The 17,135-nt window shown below is 33.5% G+C and overlaps 2 protein-coding genes across 7 annotated transcripts; both read left to right on the plus strand.

Moving 5' to 3' along the window:
* Positions 1-161: 161 nt before the first annotated feature.
* drn (zinc finger AN1-type doctor no) lies at positions 162-13,239 on the plus strand. 6 transcript variants are annotated; one of them, XM_033342638.2, is made up of 6 exons: positions 162-461; positions 8,312-8,460; positions 8,543-8,829; positions 9,667-10,134; positions 10,513-10,684; positions 10,760-13,239. In XM_033342638.2, exons 4-6 carry the CDS (start codon positions 9,850-9,852, stop codon positions 10,906-10,908), a joined length of 606 nt encoding a protein of 201 aa, XP_033198529.1. In that variant the 5' UTR covers positions 162-461; positions 8,312-8,460; positions 8,543-8,829; positions 9,667-9,849; the 3' UTR covers positions 10,909-13,239. The 6 variants fall into 6 exon arrangements, with proteins under 6 accessions (XP_033198529.1, XP_076481854.1, XP_033198531.1 ...); XM_076625739.1 differs by having other exon boundaries at positions 8,312-8,438; XM_033342640.2 differs by having other exon boundaries at positions 8,312-8,413.
* Positions 13,240-13,388: 149 nt separating this feature from the next.
* SmD3 (small ribonucleoprotein particle protein SmD3) lies at positions 13,389-16,771 on the plus strand. The gene is made up of 2 exons (XM_033342643.2): positions 13,389-15,814; positions 16,502-16,771. Exons 1-2 carry the CDS (start codon positions 15,499-15,501, stop codon positions 16,612-16,614), a joined length of 429 nt encoding a protein of 142 aa, XP_033198534.1. The 5' UTR covers positions 13,389-15,498; the 3' UTR covers positions 16,615-16,771.
* Positions 16,772-17,135: the final 364 nt, after the last annotated feature.

Below are 17,135 nucleotides of genomic sequence, written 5' to 3' on the forward strand. Positions count from 1 at the left end.
CCCGCCCACCAGATATGTAATGTAAAGACGGCTTCCAATGCGCGACGCGCGAATGAGACCACCTGGCGGCAAAAGAAGCACTTATAAAACAGAACTCAACTCGGCCGCCGATTTGAGTTTGTCGACTCTGGTTCTGACTATTTAGTGTACAGATTGGGGGAGGGTAAGAGATCTAACTTTACACCAGTCATTGGCAGTATTTGTTCCCGTGCCCGCAGCTTTGGTTCGTCTATCGTCGTAGTCGAAAGTTTGGTGTAAGGACTAGTTTACTAGATAACCGATATTTGTGTTTTGTGAGAGTGCGGCCGCGCTGAGTATCCAATTTGGGGACTAACTGGATTCGCAACCGAGGGGACCTAATGCTCCGCTGAGAATTATGTCGGATACTGATGCGGGATTACGATCGGTCACACGTCAAGTCAGCTGACATATTGCGCCCTGCTACACCGCAACAGCTCTTGGTAAGTGTCGCAATCGCGCTACTTGGTCATCAACGCCGACTATTTTTATCAAATCCCCTTGAAATACGTCCGTATAACCATACGTTTCATTTAACGCTAACGTTTCTTCCTTTTTTTTTTTTCATAATAACCAGTTGGTGAGATCTAGCCTGATTTTGGTTTGTCCCATTCCCTCTCGCTTTTGTACCCTTCTCTTGATCCCCCTGTCTCTCTGGCGTTTCTCTTAATAAAAAGATGTCCGACGCGATGTGGAATACGTGTATTGTATGGGACAAAGGAAACGACGCAATTGCTTACTAAGTGCGTACTTCTCAAGGATAGGAGCCATGTCTCTAATGTCCGTTCCGTTTCTTCGTGCTCTTTGACTGCGTGCTTGCGTGCGTACATGCATGCGTGTGGCCGTGTGTCTGCACGACGGCAGCGCCGATACGATTCAAGCGCAAATCCACACTTATGCATTTATTCTCCTTCTGTTCTCCTCCTCTGGATGTTCATACCCCTTTTCGTGCACCCACATCCGCACTGGTCTTAAATCCCTTCTTTAGCCCTTCATGCGTTCCTTGGAAACTAGTGATCCTCGTTCTATTCTATTCTTTCTTAGTTAATTTAGTTACACAATATTCTAGGGATCAGTACAAATGTCCTACAAATCGAATTTTCAAATAGGTTTTTTAATAACTTTAAGCCTGACATTTATTCTTAGACAATTTCTTATAGGTTATAAGTTCAGACATTGTTTTGAGGTTATGACCCCCTTCTCCTGTATGAAACGCCTGAAATTCGTTAGAATAATGTGATTGAGTTTTTTGTAGTTCTTATCCGTCAATGGTCGTCGAAATTATCCGAAAACTTTCATCATGCGTGTTCGTTATATGAAGTTTAGGCTTATTTCCATAACTTGTCGCTATCTCGAGGAATTGTTGAGCAACCTTAGCTGTGTTCTTTAGATGTATCTCGTATTTGCAATAGTTTGATATGATATATTCAATATCTTGGTACGCAGAATAGTGATCATAGTCATAAATCGTAATTCTCGTGTAAGAAAGAATCTGTAGATAGCATTGACGAGGTTATAAAATCGAGCGCCCACGACAAGCAATGGCAGCGATGAGGAGTGAGGACAAAAAGTGTACGATTTCATCGGTTGCTAATTCTCTTCGAATTTTCAAGCTATAGCGACCGCGTTATTCGCTAACGATCTGAAATTAACGTACTGTAATCCTGAGTCCTTTTGTATGATAATTTACCAACTAATCATGTTAGTGAATTGACATGTTTACAAATTGTAGATTATTTTTATGAATTTTATTTATACAATTTTACGTGGAATTAGATAATGAAAAACCTTTTTCATAATAATTTATCAACGTGTTACAAGTTTTAGCTTCGAAACTCTATTTTTTCAAATTTATAATTTTCTCAGACAAATGGGTAATCAGGTGACATGTGAGTCTCATAACTTCCTTTTATTATAAAAAATTGTATTATCAATTTTGTTGTAGATTAGAATTTTCATTTTTGTAGTTTTACGTGGAATAGGATAATGGAAGGTTCTTTTTCACAATGAGTTAGCAACATGTGACAAGTTTTAGGTTAGAATCTTTATTTTCACAATTTTATAATTTTATCAATCAAAAAAGTTAATCAGATGACTCGTGGGTTAAAAAATTTTCCTTTCTTTTAAAAAATTATCGATTTTATTACAGGATAGAAACTTACAATTCTAAAGATAATATAAGGTAAAATAAGTAAATCAATTTTATTTTGCTACTATTATGCAAGAGAATTTGATAGTGACTCGTGACTTATAAAATTTTACCAACAATATTGGTTGAATGATGCAAGAAGTTCCTGACCTCAATAAAACCAAGTTTTGTTAGGTATATCGAGTAGTACGATTGAAGTGATTAGCAGGTTGATGCTGTGTGTCGGTGTAGATTAACCTCACCCGAGCCACACCTCGCTTTCTTCCGCTACATGACTGATACCGTAAAATGGCTGCATGTAGATTTACAAGCAGAATAATATCGCGTGTGATAATGCCTTCGAGGAATTTCACTGTCGATTGTCGGTAAGCGTGCGCGTAAGCGCGCGCGCCAATCAGATCTTCATGGATCTATCAACTACTAGAAATTTTTTTCCTCAATGAATTTTCATGTCTAATGAATTACAAAGATGTTCTTTTTTCGTAAAACTCCGTTTTCAACGGAAGATGAGTCAGTCATTTATCGTTCTCAACCTCAACGGATGCGATTCAAATCATCGTCGACCATATACATACGTCGTACTTTGGAAGATATTCATACCACGTGTCATTGGACTGTACAGTCGAATTTCGTAAGAACAATGAGAGAAGAGTATAGGCGACTGACAACTAAAATAAAGTTGCAAGCACAATTTTAGATCGTCTTTATTCATCTCCTCCCTTTGTTGTATATTGCAAGATTAAAATTTTTGCGCATATTTTTTGGCGCTATTCAAATGACATTTTGATAAAACAATTTTTTGTAATCTTTTGCATTAGATTTTTTGAAAACACTATATTCGACAAATTAAGAAACTTACATATGAGAAATCAACACAAATCGCATACAGATTGGTACATATTTGTATTTGTCTTATAGTTATTTATAATAATTAGAGTATACATATATAAAATTAAAAATACTACTTTATTATATTTATTACTTAAATGCTACTAGAAAAGAAACTATACGTATACATATATTTTTCTTTTTGGTTAATATTTGTTAGATTAAGTTCCGTTTCAAATTTTCTAGTTTCTGTTTCACTATCAATTCCAATCGTTTTCTCAAGACAAAAATCAAGATCAGATACAAAATTCATACCTCATATAAAACTTTATGTCTATATTTGGAAATCAACGAGAAATTACTCAATTCGTCTTATTTTTTTAATATGCAAAAATCAATTAAATTTAATACAATATTCTATTCAAAGTCGGTATAATTGTAATCAATTGTAATTCTTAGTACATAAAATTGCGCAACTTCGTATCAAAAAAATTTTCTATGCATATATTATGTAAATATATTTATTCAATTAGAATTGTTAAACAACCGTGCCCATGCAAACGAATGGAAACTAAATCTTTGTGTAAATCAGCGATTTGTTTTTGAGCGACTCATGATTAGTAATTTTCATTGTATTAGCTTCTGAGCGACGCAAACGTATTTGTGCCAAACAAAAGTGAACCCTAGATAAGTAAAACGGACAACAGAAACACGTCATCAAGAAATGTGTCAAATATGTATTTAATACTAGGACGACCACAGTAGTCACCATAAACAACTCATCATTTTTCATAGAAATTTTATTGATTTACAATAGTACGTGTAGTCCATGAGTCACTTCCCCATTAAAAAATTGTGTAACTTTTTTATTACATATTTCTAAATCTTTGTTTCAGGTCTTTAAATTTTGTTTTTTTTTTTTTTTTTTTTTTGAAATTTATAGTAGAAAAGAGCACAACGGACCAACGAGTAAAAATAATAGAAATTTATTTTCGAAATCAAGGCTCCATTATTCTAACACTATTTTCACCTCAACATTTCAGGTTTTGAAGCACTAAAAACCCAAGAATTGTTCATTAACGTAAATTGCATAATTAATTGTAATTCCAGATTACAATTTGGTATGACGTTATGTCACAAAGAGTAGTCAAGCTTTACTTTTTTCTTCCCTTTTTTTTATGAGGATTTATACTCCTTGCTCTGTTGTAAATTTTTCCATTATAAATCCCAAAAGAAAAAAAAGGAAAAGAACTAGAAATCTGAAACAAAAAGGTAAAAATATATAATAAAAAAATGTTATACAACTTTTAAATGAGAACCTGACTTATGGATAACGCTATATATTACTAGAAAATTTAAATGATTTGTTGTGAAGCGTATAAAAAGAGATATTATATTGTTTTTCTATTGTATATTTTTTCGTATATCGTCATTTTTTGCACAAAATTGTATATTTTAGTCATCTACACCTCTAATTTTTAAATCAGAGACGAGTGTAATTTTTGGGGCAGACCGCCATGTAAAATTCGCGCGCGTTTCTCCGTAACGAACTAGTTAGTTACTTTCCGTTCGAAAGTGTTTCTATTCCTATTGGTCGTGTAAACTATAAACGAAACTTTCATTAAAAACGGCGTCTTTAATTGGCTGTACTGAGTGTTACTGTCATTGTCGGCGCGATAAATGTCATGTCGAAACTCTAGACCGGAAATAGTGTTTTATGTCGATGACGATATAAATAACGATCGAACAAATTTTGTAACTTTGTCGCTTAAAGCGAATTACATACATGAAATAATTATGCAAATTTGTTGTTTTTTAAAAAACAATCGTCATAATGACTTTAGAAAATGTTAATTTTTGTAGTGATCATTAGTCATAACTTATGTAAATGTATAAATCAATTTTGAAAAATTAGGTATATTACACTAAAAGCATATTCAAGCATATTTTAGGTTATTTTTTATCATATTTAAAAAAATAATAGTTAATAATCCTAACCTAATGTTATACATATTATTGCACTTACTGATTAAAGATGTCATGACATATTGCAAATGTAATTTTTGTCTTTATCTGCTCAGTTTTCCGTAGTATTGAAATAGTTTAGAAATCATTCTTATTGATAATATCGCCAGAGATAATATTAACTAGAATATTCCGGCATATTTTTATATCATTTTTTATCATGTTGCATACGGAAATGAAATGTTTCGTTTACATTTGTCACAGACGTGTATTCGATTTAGTTGCAAGAGAAATAATAGTTGATAACCCTAACTTAATGTCATACATGTCACTGCACTTGTTACTTTTTTATCTGTTCATTTTTCCGTAGTATTGGGATAGTTCGAAAATCATTGATATTTAGACATTTCTAGCATATAGGAATGGTGACAGTAAAAATGCTATTTATTCATATTGCAACAACTTCTAATTTTTGCATCACAAGATTGTATTGTTGATTTCGATATACAGTTATATGCTTATTATACGATTGCAACTAAAGGCATTAATATTAGAGCCCAGTAACGTTTCAGAATTCAGAAATTTATTTTATACTCACCATTACATCTAAATGCGACAAAAATTATTTTTTCCGATATATTTGATGATCTATGTTAACGATTCTTAACATAGATTTCAATTTATGTATTTATCGAGTGTAAGTTACCGACCGTCGGTAAATTTTGAAATATTCAAATAATTTCGAACGTAAGGAAGTTAATTATCTGAAATAAAGCAAAGTCATGTATCGAGGTTATCATATGCAATGAGACGCGAAAATAAAATTCATTAGCGTCCAAAGATAGAATAGGAAATTCTTTCTGATTCATATTTTCTTCTCCGTGACACTTCCTAACACGTGTTTTACGTTTGATTTGGCTTTCAATTACTGCACTGACGTCATTGATTCCAAAAAACTAACGGATTTAAATCACGTTCATTGCCTTAATCCTTTCACAATGATAAATTTTCATTAAAAGACGGATAAGTTATACCAATTATTGATTACTGCATGTTTTTCTTTAGTAATAAGCTTTCAATTACTGTGGTGATGTCATGGTGTTCGAAGAAGTAGCGTATTCAAATACCGTTCATTTCTTGTTCCAACTCTTTCACTATGGTGGATTTTCGTCCAGATACAGACGAATTACATTAATTATTAGTTATTAAATATTTTTTACTCGAAATATACGTGATATTTCTAGATTCTGTTTTAAAGCTGGTTGAGTAACAATACTTTGTGTCAAAGTATATGACACCGACATCTTTTCTTCGATTATTAATTTGATTGATATTTTAATTTTATAATTAAAATATATAATGTTGAAGTAAATTTCTGTTGTTTTTATAATATATAAAAGAAAGCTTTTTTTATGTAGTGAAAGTGAAAACGCCAGAGATATATGTACATATAATTACTTTAAAGGAATTTACTAAAGCTATCAGAATGGTCAAACTAACTAATTCATAATTTTTTACATATTTTTTATATTATGCATTTCTTCACGTATATATCTTTCATTTGGATTTCTTTGCTGCAAATCTTATATCTTAATTACAGTTTAATTATATCTTTGTTATAATTTTAATGTTAAATTTAATGAATAATTGTTTATCACAGTACTTTATTAAGCTGTAGAAATAATGAAAAAATTAATTTAAACGAATTTCTACGAATCAAAGGTGAAGTATCTTTGAAGTTATACGGAAGAGAACGGAAAAAAAAATTCTATCCTAGCCTTTCATTTCGCATCTGTCGGCATACATCAGACAATATATATGTAGTTTTGATTTTATTGTATTACATAGGTATCATCGAGAGATCATGCCGCGACATCTACAAATTCATTCGAGAAATACAGTACAACACATCATCATACATCTCGTAATCAAGAATACTATCGCAATACTTCCCAAAAATTACATGTTAATTATCCATCTACGAGAAATCATGATCATTGTTAAGTCTGATTCGACGGAAAGAAAAACTTACAAAAGGTTAGAAAACCTATCGCAGAAAGAACGATCGCGTGAGTGCGCATGCGCAAAGCAGGGAAAAAGACCGACTGAGTCGTGCGATATGTATTCGAGAAAGAAAGAGAGAAAGAGCGACGAAAATAAGTGGCGGAAATTCAAGTATTCTCTAACTAAAGAGTCTAGTAAATCTTCAAACATACTGTTTATGTTATTTTTTATATGTATACGCAGTATAAAAGAAGGGCAAGAAAAAATTCAATGGAACATTCCTCTTTTTATGAGATGGTAGGTAAAAGCATAAACGTAAGAAATGTAGAAGGTGCCTAATGAAGAAAAGATATTTATTTTTAATAGATAGAAAAGGAAGGAAAGACCTCGTTATTTATCTATAGACTGCGAATCTTTATGCATTTATGAAAAATTCGAAAATACAAAAATGCACACAATGCACATAGATAATCAAAATAAAGTTTTTATGATATTTAGTAGATGAAGCACATTTCTATTTAAATTTCATTCTTTTAGATAAAGATATAAAGATGAATATAAAAATCTATAGTCTATTTATTTACATTTCTTTTTCAATAAAACCCATTTTCTCAGCACGAAATTCGCAATTCATATTTCTTCCAAACTACACATGTTGAAAGAAAGACACATTCTACTTTTGGAGGTAAATTATTTATTTACAGAAGTAAATGATAATTTATGCTGTACAATTTATGTTGTACGAGAACCGTTATATCTATACTGAATAAACCCGCTACAAAACTGTAATAAATGAGATCTGAGTAAATTACGCTTTATCCATCTTCTATGTTAATATTACAAAGAGAAAAGTACGTAGGTATGTATGTTTTCCGAGATAATCTCAGAAACCATTCAACCGATTTGGGTAATTCTTTTACCGTTGAAAAGTACATTTCCTCCAAATGAATACAAGCTATATTTTATTACGCTTACTCCTCAGGGAATCGAACAGTGAGCATAAATACGACCCAAGCTGCAGTTTCATTTCCACCATAGGGTTGTGCCTTGCTCGACCGACAGTTGACAGTTACTTCCTATAAATATTTCTCGACTGCTATTTACTATATTGATTTCTATTGCAAATGACAGTGAATCTAGAAGTGTGAAGCTAAATTCATATCAGTTCTTTCCAGTTCTATGCAGACAAAGTCGCGGGTAATAACTAGTAACATCTAACCTTATCGTGGGCAAGTGTGCGCAGCCTGTCGTTGGTTGTACGTCCGCCCAGAGGCCGTACGTCCAAACGATCGCCATCATGAAAACATTCGGCTCGTCGTTATCGTTGTTTCTCCTCCATCCTTGCAGGTTCCTCGGATTGAAGTAATATCGAGCGCGAAGTTGCACGCACAAAGAGCGAGAAAGAGAGACGGAGAAAAGGAAAGAAAGGAAGCGAGACAGAGCTATTTGGTAATATTTCGTTTTAGCTTTGACGGTGAGAGAGAAAGAGCTATTTGGTAATATTTCGTTTTAACTTTGGCGATGAGAGAGAAAAAGAAAGGAAGCGAGATAGAGCTATTTGGTAATATTTCGTTTTAGCTTTGGCGGAGAGAGAGGCCTCCTAAGAGACAAAGCCAACGCGCGCATCGCGAGAGAGTGGCCAAAGCGAGAATTGCGCCGCCGAGATTTATCAAGCAGAGGCTCAGAAGGGAAGAGAGCCTTCTCGACCGACGGTCGACCCAATCGGTCGTGGTAAACTGCTACACGTCGTCTAACGTGTCTCTTAAACACACGACAAGGATAGACAAGGGGAGCCCACTTAAATGCCTCGAACGAATTCTTACTCCATGTTGTGCGTTGGTTGCGACACGACTGCGTGTTGGAAAGTGAGTAATATCACGTTTCCCCCCGATCACGCCTTTATACGATTTTATTGCGTTGAACACGAAAAATCGGATAAAAGGGGTTATGACAAATTTGAAAATTTCCCAACCCCTTTGTAATTATTGTGTTCTTCTTCCTTTTAACTCCCGTTTTTTTCTTCGCTTTTCCTCGTCATCGACAATTGTTTGCTTCTCGTTGTCCGATTTCTTGGTTTTATTTGCCCTTGGAGGAATTACATACACATTCTCTCTCCCTCTCTCTTTCTTTCGTGAGCACTGAAACTGTTCTACACGAGGGAACGGCCCTTGTCTCAAGATATCGTTATTGCTGCTGCTGCTGACGACTTCTCTCTATTCTATGTATAGACTCCTCGTTGTGTACGCGCGTGTGTGCAAGTGAAAATTCGACATGAAAAATCAAGCGTCTGGTTTCTTTGAGACAGTACGGATGTAGTCGACGGTATTTCCTATATAATGCGTCTATTATGGTGCAATGATTGCTCCGTTTTCTTGTCCTTTTAAACCTGAATTGAGACCCATCGCGTTTGACACTTTTTTTAAATTAAATAATTTCTAGTGATTTGTATTCCATTTGAGGACAGGTTACCTGTACAAGAGTTTCCTAAAATGTTTGTGCTTTGTCATTGACAGATAAAAGTTGCAGTGATAATTATTTTGTACACTTGTATTGTACTCTTTGTCTTATTTCATTCTGTGTAACAGATTTATTCTTTTAAAGTTTATTGTTTAGTTTTAGAGTTCTTTCTTTTTTACTGATTTTAAACTATAGATTGTATCGTGACAAACAAAGAGATGTTAAAGAAGGCTGCATTTTGGTAGGTGAATGTATGGTGACACGCGGTCGTGAAGGAGCAACTGGAGAGTGAGCTGTGGCAAAAGAAGCTTAATTATCTCCCATTTAGTTGACTGCAACTTGCTCGATATTGTTTCGAGTGATTGCATATAGGATAAAACTAAGGACTTTGTTCAATCATTGAGGTTTCATTGGGATAAACAAAGAAAATGGAACGAGAATCTAATCCCATGCAAGCTCTGTGCCGCAGCGGCTGTGGATTTTATGGCTCCCCAGCCACAGATGGCCTTTGTTCTCTTTGTTACAAAGAAAACCTAAAAAAGAAGCAGCAACCTCCTGTGTCAGCTGCCACTGTACCAACATCACAGACCGTCTCTGGTAACGCTGGCACGTTGCAAGGCGGTTTTGGTAGTCCTGCAGCTACAGGAACTACAGCCCAACCTACCATTCCTACCATACCTCAATCAACGACAGATCTGCCCAGCTCCAAAGAAGTAAGTTTTATTCAAATTGTATTTATGCGTATTTAAACTTTCATAAAACTAGTTTATTATCTTCAATTAGAACAATGTAGATTAGAAAAGGAGAATTAAGGTTTATTACCTAATTTTAATTGTCATAAATAGACTGTGCATATTTATTTATTTATAAGTATGCAGGAAGGTGCAAAGATGTGCACAAAAATTATGTAAAATATCGAAAGTGAAGTACATATTATTACATTTACAAAATTCAATTCTTTATCTATTTCTATAAAAGTATAAACTTGCATAAAGATCCCCAGTCTATTTATAAAATTCTATGGAAAAATGATAGAAGGAAATTATTCAGCAGTTGTAAATTAATAACTCTTTATTTCTATTATGCTTTAGATAAATAGGGAAGATCAAGAAAATGAAGTAGGTGTAAGCAGTGGAGCAGTAGGAGAAGGATCTGTGAGTAGTGGAGATGCAGACGACTGCTTCGATGGCAAAGAGACTGACAAAGAATCTAAGAAGAAGAAAAATCGTTGCGTCGTGTGTCGCAAAAAAGTTGGTTTGACGGGTAAGTTAACGACAATTAGAAGACATTCTTGATTCATTTTGGACAATTTACGATTCGATTTGTCTCTCTTAACAGGATTCGAATGTCGTTGTGGAGGACTGTTCTGCTCTGTGCATCGATACAGTGACAAGCACGATTGCAAGTTCGATTACAGAGAAATGGGCGCTCAAGAAATTCGGCGCAACAATCCAGTTGTTGTTGGTGAAAAAGTGCAAAAAATTTGAACTATTTAGTGCGTAGATCGTTGGGAAAATGGTTATATAACTATATAAACAAAGCAGAATATAAAACAAAAAAACGGAGAAAAAATGAGATAAATTATCTGGCAGCTGATTGCACGTCGAGGGGCGAGACGGGTGAATGCGAGGATCGTGAACGAAAGGTAGCAGGGAATTAGTATGAAAGAGAGAGAATGAGGGAGAGAAAGAAAATTGTAGTAAATGTGTTAGAACGAGTAAGAGTGAAAGTTGCGAGCTTATTGTGCCGGTAGAGAGGAAGAAAAACACGAGAGAGAATGGAAAATTTAAAAGGAATACAAAAATTGGTTTGTACACAATATGCAAATATAATATATAGAAACGCCGAAAAAAGATATATAGACGAAATTTTCCGAAGGAAGAATGAAAAAAACACAAATAAGAAAAACTAACGCGAAAAGTAAAAAGGAGAAACAAACAAAGAAACAAATTAGAGTGCGTGCCACGTGTACGAGTGCTTCGAGAAAATTTTTGGATGCTAGTGCCATGTCAGATTGTCATCTTAAGCCAGAGTTCTAATCGAAAATATTTTTGGTTCTAACTGCTGCGCGCTGTCAGCTTATTACTACTATTTACCTCTATTATTATCTACGGCTTATTATTATTTTATCTTATGTTTATTAATTTACTTAAAAAAAAAAAGAAAATGCAAAATTCGCGTACGGAAGTGTTTGTTTTTTTCTTTTTTTTTCTTTTTTCTTTTTTAGATATTAAACTTTAGAGAGAAAAAAGAACACGAATTCTTGGTGCGATCTTGGTCGGTTTTGTTCCGAGACGTCTCATCGGGGATCCGGGTTTTTGAATTGTGAACGAGAGAGGGAAAGGGAGAGCGAGCGAGCGAGTGAGCAAGAAAGAGTGAACAAAAAGCAAATTTTATATGTATATAATCTATATTTCTGTTTCGTTCGTAATATCCAAAAAATAAAAAAAAGGGAATGTTGCTTAGGTAGTGGCTGACGTTGATGGGTGATCACAATCCTAGGTTAACAATTAGTCTAATAATTATTAAGTATATTAGTCTATTGATTCATAAATAATGCAATGAAGTATAAGTAGTACTGTGTGTTTATGTCCAATTTCACGTGAATATAACCAAGCATTATTCCTTATTAAATATGTTTCAAACTATATTGCAAATCAATTATTTACGCCATGCGTTAATAAATATCTTCGCTGAAAAGAGAAGAAGAAAAAAGAACAAAATGGCGAGCTCTGTAATGATTCTTCGTCTGATTCCCCGAGTGATAATATTTCGAGATTAGGAAAAAAAATTAGGTTGTGTCACGTGACTCGTCCAGTCGGTTTTCTCGTTTCTCTTTGTGTCTTCTAAATAAGATTTCTAGTATGTATATTGGTGCTAAAATACACTTTGTACGATGAAACGTTTAAAGGCCAGCCAGACATAAATAAAAAAAAAAAAAAAGGAAAAATAATAACGAACGAGAGGCCCCTCGACGAAGGGACGACTATCGGCCCTGTTGTACTCGATCGATGAAAGAAACAAAAATTTCTCCGTCTGACTTTAACCATTTTCTTCCGTGTTGCAATACTTTTTAACGAAATGAAGAAGAAATCTTAAAAAAATGGAAGAAAAAACACGAAAGAAACGTACGTTTCAGTTCTTTTGTTCAGCGTGTCTCTTGATTCTTAGACTAGGTCGTAGCTGAGAAAGAGAGAAAAAAGAAGTTGCTATAGGTGTTGAGTTTTATGTCGCTTCTACAAACAAAAAAAACTGAAAAACAAAAACTGTTGCACGAAGCAATTTGTTGTAAAAAAAGAATAAAAATAAAAAAAAAAGAAAAGGAACAAGGAGAATAAAAATTTGTCCTTGTTGCTTCGTGAGTTTTCCAAAAACAGAAAGAGTTGCTTTTCCCGCGTATCGTTGTCTTCTTTCGAGCGTGCGAAAAAAGATTCGATAGTCGTCACACTGGGTCTTTTGCGATTTTAAAGATAGGTAAATTGGGAGAAAGGAAGAAATTGAGTGAGAGCGAGAGCGAGAGTGAGAATGTAAAGGGAGAGCAAGAGAGTAAGATGAAAAAACACCACACTGTGTATCGTACCATCATGTTTTTTTTGCTCTGTCTTTAAGAATAATTGCGTTTCGTTGTTTTTCTTTTTTTTTTCTTTCTAATAGATTGTTGATCCTTCGTTCTTTTTAAGGTTTTGCGTGATAGCCAATCTAGCGATAAAAAAAAAGCTATTGAAACGAAAAAGTCGTCTTTATGAGAATACAAAGAAAGAAGAAAAGTCCTTGTATTGATACGTTAAATAGAATAAAGTGAATCGTTCTTAATTTCAGTGCCACGTTATGGATGATCCTTATTTTATAATATAGTCGATACAATTCTGTATGTACTTCTTGCAAAACGAGAGGAAGCTAAGAGAGAAAGCGATTTCTATAGAAACTTTGCATATATTTCATATTTGCCGTGATTTCACACGTACAGATACACGTACATACACATACATAACACACGATGAACATAATGTCTATGGACAATATATTATTATGTGTACAGAGTGAAACTTTCTCGGTCGTCACAATTTTCCAATTTTTGTAATCGTCGTATGAAAAACAAAAACAAAAAAAATGTTATAAATAAAAATCGTATTGTTTCAATATGAACTACTAACTAAAAAAAATCTCACATTAGCCGAGGCTTCACAACAAATCGTCTTTTATTTTGTTTTCACGAATGACGTCAGAATATTTCAATTCAAATTTTTTTTATCTTTGGTCGTTTGTCGGTTGGCAACATTGATAAATTGTTTTAACGTCATGATTCATTTAAAAGAAAGATAAAATTCGACCTACAAAACAAACATTAAAAATTGTTTTTTATGTAATGCATCATAACGAAATCATACGATTATTATTTAACATTTTGCATGATGGGAAAATCTTAATGACTGTTGGAGGGAAAATTTAAAATAGTCCTTGCAAATTGTTTTCTTCAGATTGGTTGCGCAGTGATACATTTTCGTTCTGACGCGCACCTTAGAGGAAAAGAGAGGGAATAATGTGTCAACTAGATTGAAGCGACGTGTAAAAGAGAAGGTACGCACACTGATTATCAATAATATCGACGGAATGGTTGCCTTCAGGCCTTCATCCTATTTTAGGCATAGCATATTTTTCTAAGATTGTAACACGATATCGGGGAGTAGAATCTTGCCTATAACGAATGAATGACACTTGCGTAGACACACACAGAGAAAGAGAGGGAGAGAAAGAATAAATATGTGAGAGTATGAATGGTTGAGTGAATGTTGGGAAGAAAATTAATTTCGAGATTGGTAAAAAAAAGTACGTATATGGAACTGGGAAAATGACGTGGATAAAAACAGAGCGACGTGTTCGTACTCGGCTGACTATACATATTAAGGACGTAAACGATGCTTGTAATTATTACATGATTGATATTAGTATAATTAAGCGATTAAAAGGAAAGAAGTGAGACGTCGACTTTAATATATTATGTATCAATTTAACGATTTTACCATCCTTTTGACAAGAACACATTTAGATACAATATCTTAGGTTCTTTCGTAGATGGAAAAGAAAAAATTATCGCTCTTGGTGTATTATTCGTTTCTACGCCTATGATCCATAACGAAATTCCTCCTCTAATTCTTTCGTTTTCACGTAACTCCTTCTTACTGCAATAAATCTGTCTTTTGATCGTCAGTATCGATCTTTATCCCGATGGTTCTTCACCATTTATAATTATATAGTTGATTATATTTATGTATATTTAACAAACAAAAATATATATAAATTTAACGCCCTGGCGAAAGATGAGGCAGATGAAGTTATTTGGCATTCGACCAAACTTCCTCAAATTGATATCGTATGTAATTTGGAACACGAGGTCTGCCATTTTTTTTCACCGATTCGATGTAATCTATAGGTCGAACGAATTAGTGATCATTTTCTTAAAGCGAATTTTAGCGATTAAATAAAAAAAGTGATGCAATTTTAGGACAATAAGACACATATAGAAGACACGAAATAAGTTTCTGTGTTTAGCCAAATCAAGTAATGTAAAGTTACATGAATTTTGCGAGAACCTAGTTTGACGATTATTCCACATTGTGTTATCATAAAGTTGGTAGCACTTCGATAAGTTAATGACCAATAAATATATGATTATTTAAAAATGGAAAATAGAGAGCTGTTGCGATCTTCTTTCTCTACGAAGAACAAAAATTACACATTAATGCGAAAGTATTTAGACGAATTAATTGGTTTCTTCTATTACTTCAAACCATCCTCTGTGCTTCTAATTTCTATTTTTAATAAGTATTTAATCATGAAGTAAGAATTGTGTTCTGCTCGCGCCTTCCGTTTGTAATTGTATCCAATGCGCATGCGCGAGAGAAACTCCATCTATGATGGTCAAATTAAGGCAAGCGATTAGTATAAACGCTTGCAACCAGAGTAGAGGTTATAGTGTGCATTTACAATTTCTTTATTTCTTTCGACATTTCTGACTATTTTGAATCAATTAAGTAATATTTTGTGTTTGTTATTGGAATTATAAAAAGTTCGCCAAAATGTCGATCGGAGTACCGATAAAAGTACTCCACGAAGCGGAAGGCCATACCATAACCTGTGAAACGAATACTGGCGAAGTATACCGCGGCAAATTGATAGAAGCTGAGGATAATATGAACTGTCAGATGCAAAATATCACTGTAACTTATAGAGACGGCCGTGAGGCGCAGTTAGAGAATGTTTATATTAGAGGCTCAAAAATTAGATTTCTCATTTTACCAGACATGTTGAAGAACGCACCAATGTTTAAGAGACCGGGAGGCAAAGGTTCGGGAACTGCAGGCAGAGGGAAATCAGCTATTTTACGTGCCCAAGGTTTACTCATGATATATTTTAGTTTTAAGATATTTTTGTTTGAATTTATGTGAACAGTTGGGTTGATAACGTTTACCTCATATTACACTAATAGACTGTGGGTGTTTATATATCTATAGAAATGTAAATATTCTACAATCTATAGAATGTACACAATATTTGGAAATATGTAAAATATTCAAAATGGTAATCATTTCTTTAGTTACGCTCACACAAATATGAATTTGCATAAACATCCCTAGTATATTCATTTATGTATGGTATTTTATGAGATATACACAACTGCTCATAAAAGTATTAGAACATATATATATATATATGTACTGTACAGCAAAGATAGCCATTTAAAACATTTAATAAGTGTTAAAGATGATACCATTAAATATTTAGGTTTATTAATATAGTGAATAATTGAAAACTATTTAAATGGTTTGTAATCTCTGTAAAATCTATAATTGCACTAAATATCTTGTTGTTTCTATGTACATGTTTATATTTGTTTCAAATTTCACTAACGTTCATTCAAATATGATATTCAAGTTTCATTATAGGTCTAATGAAACTTGAATATATTGTATATGAAAGACACATAATATATATATAAAAGTTTTCTGTGATAATGCCTTTATGAGCCACTATATATATTCAATCATTCTGTTTGTTTATTGAGTTGACAATTTGTTTTAGCTCGTGGAAGAGGTAGAGGTCAAAATCAGAGAGGTAGAGGCACAGGTTCTGCACCTTGGCTAAATCAACAGAATCAGCCCGGAGGATCTCAAGCAGGAAGGGGACGAGGTTAAACTATAAAATGATAAAGGACATTACATTAAGAAAAAGATAAATAAACTCGATTTAAGACCAACTTTTTATATTGTTCATAACAAATGTTTTTTCAATTTCCACTTGATTAGAAACAGAGATATCTAAATAAACGAATGAAGTACTTTTTCATAAAAATCTCCAAACCATGTTCTCAGTCATTGTATTTTTATACAATATTTCCCGAAATAAAGAAACAAATTGCAATAATGTATACAATCTTAAGATCTGTTTAATATTATACTTTTAATGATTATAAGTGTTTAAATAGATTCATTCATATTTGTTATTCAATGTATGTTAGACATATTGTGCGATCATTTCGTATACCCAATAACTCCAGAGCACACTGCGATTGATGTATCAGTTTTAAATAGTATTAATACGGTCTTTTATATAGTAGTAAGGAATTTGCGTACATGATCTTAATGGTTGCAACATTCTACTTGAATGAATCTTTTCTTTCCTTTCCTTTATTTCAATGTATCAGTTGAGTGTTAGC

This window comes from Bombus vancouverensis, chromosome 16 (assembly GCF_051014615.1).
Source record: "Bombus vancouverensis nearcticus chromosome 16, iyBomVanc1_principal, whole genome shotgun sequence".
In the NCBI taxonomy this organism is placed as follows: Eukaryota; Metazoa; Arthropoda; class Insecta; order Hymenoptera; family Apidae; genus Bombus; species Bombus vancouverensis.

Excerpts from the sequence above, each read along its gene's own strand:
- drn (XM_033342638.2), top strand. The coding sequence starts at position 9,850 with ATGGAACGAGAATCTAATCCCATGCAAGCTCTGTGCCGCAGCGGCTGT. Across the intron at positions 10,135-10,512 it reads ATCTGCCCAGCTCCAAAGAA|ATAAATAGGGAAGATCAAGA; the intron begins GTAAGTTTTATT and ends ATTATGCTTTAG. Across the intron at positions 10,685-10,759 it reads CAAAAAAGTTGGTTTGACGG|GATTCGAATGTCGTTGTGGA; the intron begins GTAAGTTAACGA and ends CTCTCTTAACAG.
- SmD3 (XM_033342643.2), top strand. The coding sequence starts at position 15,499 with ATGTCGATCGGAGTACCGATAAAAGTACTCCACGAAGCGGAAGGCCAT. Across the intron at positions 15,815-16,501 it reads AGCTATTTTACGTGCCCAAG|CTCGTGGAAGAGGTAGAGGT; the intron begins GTTTACTCATGA and ends AATTTGTTTTAG.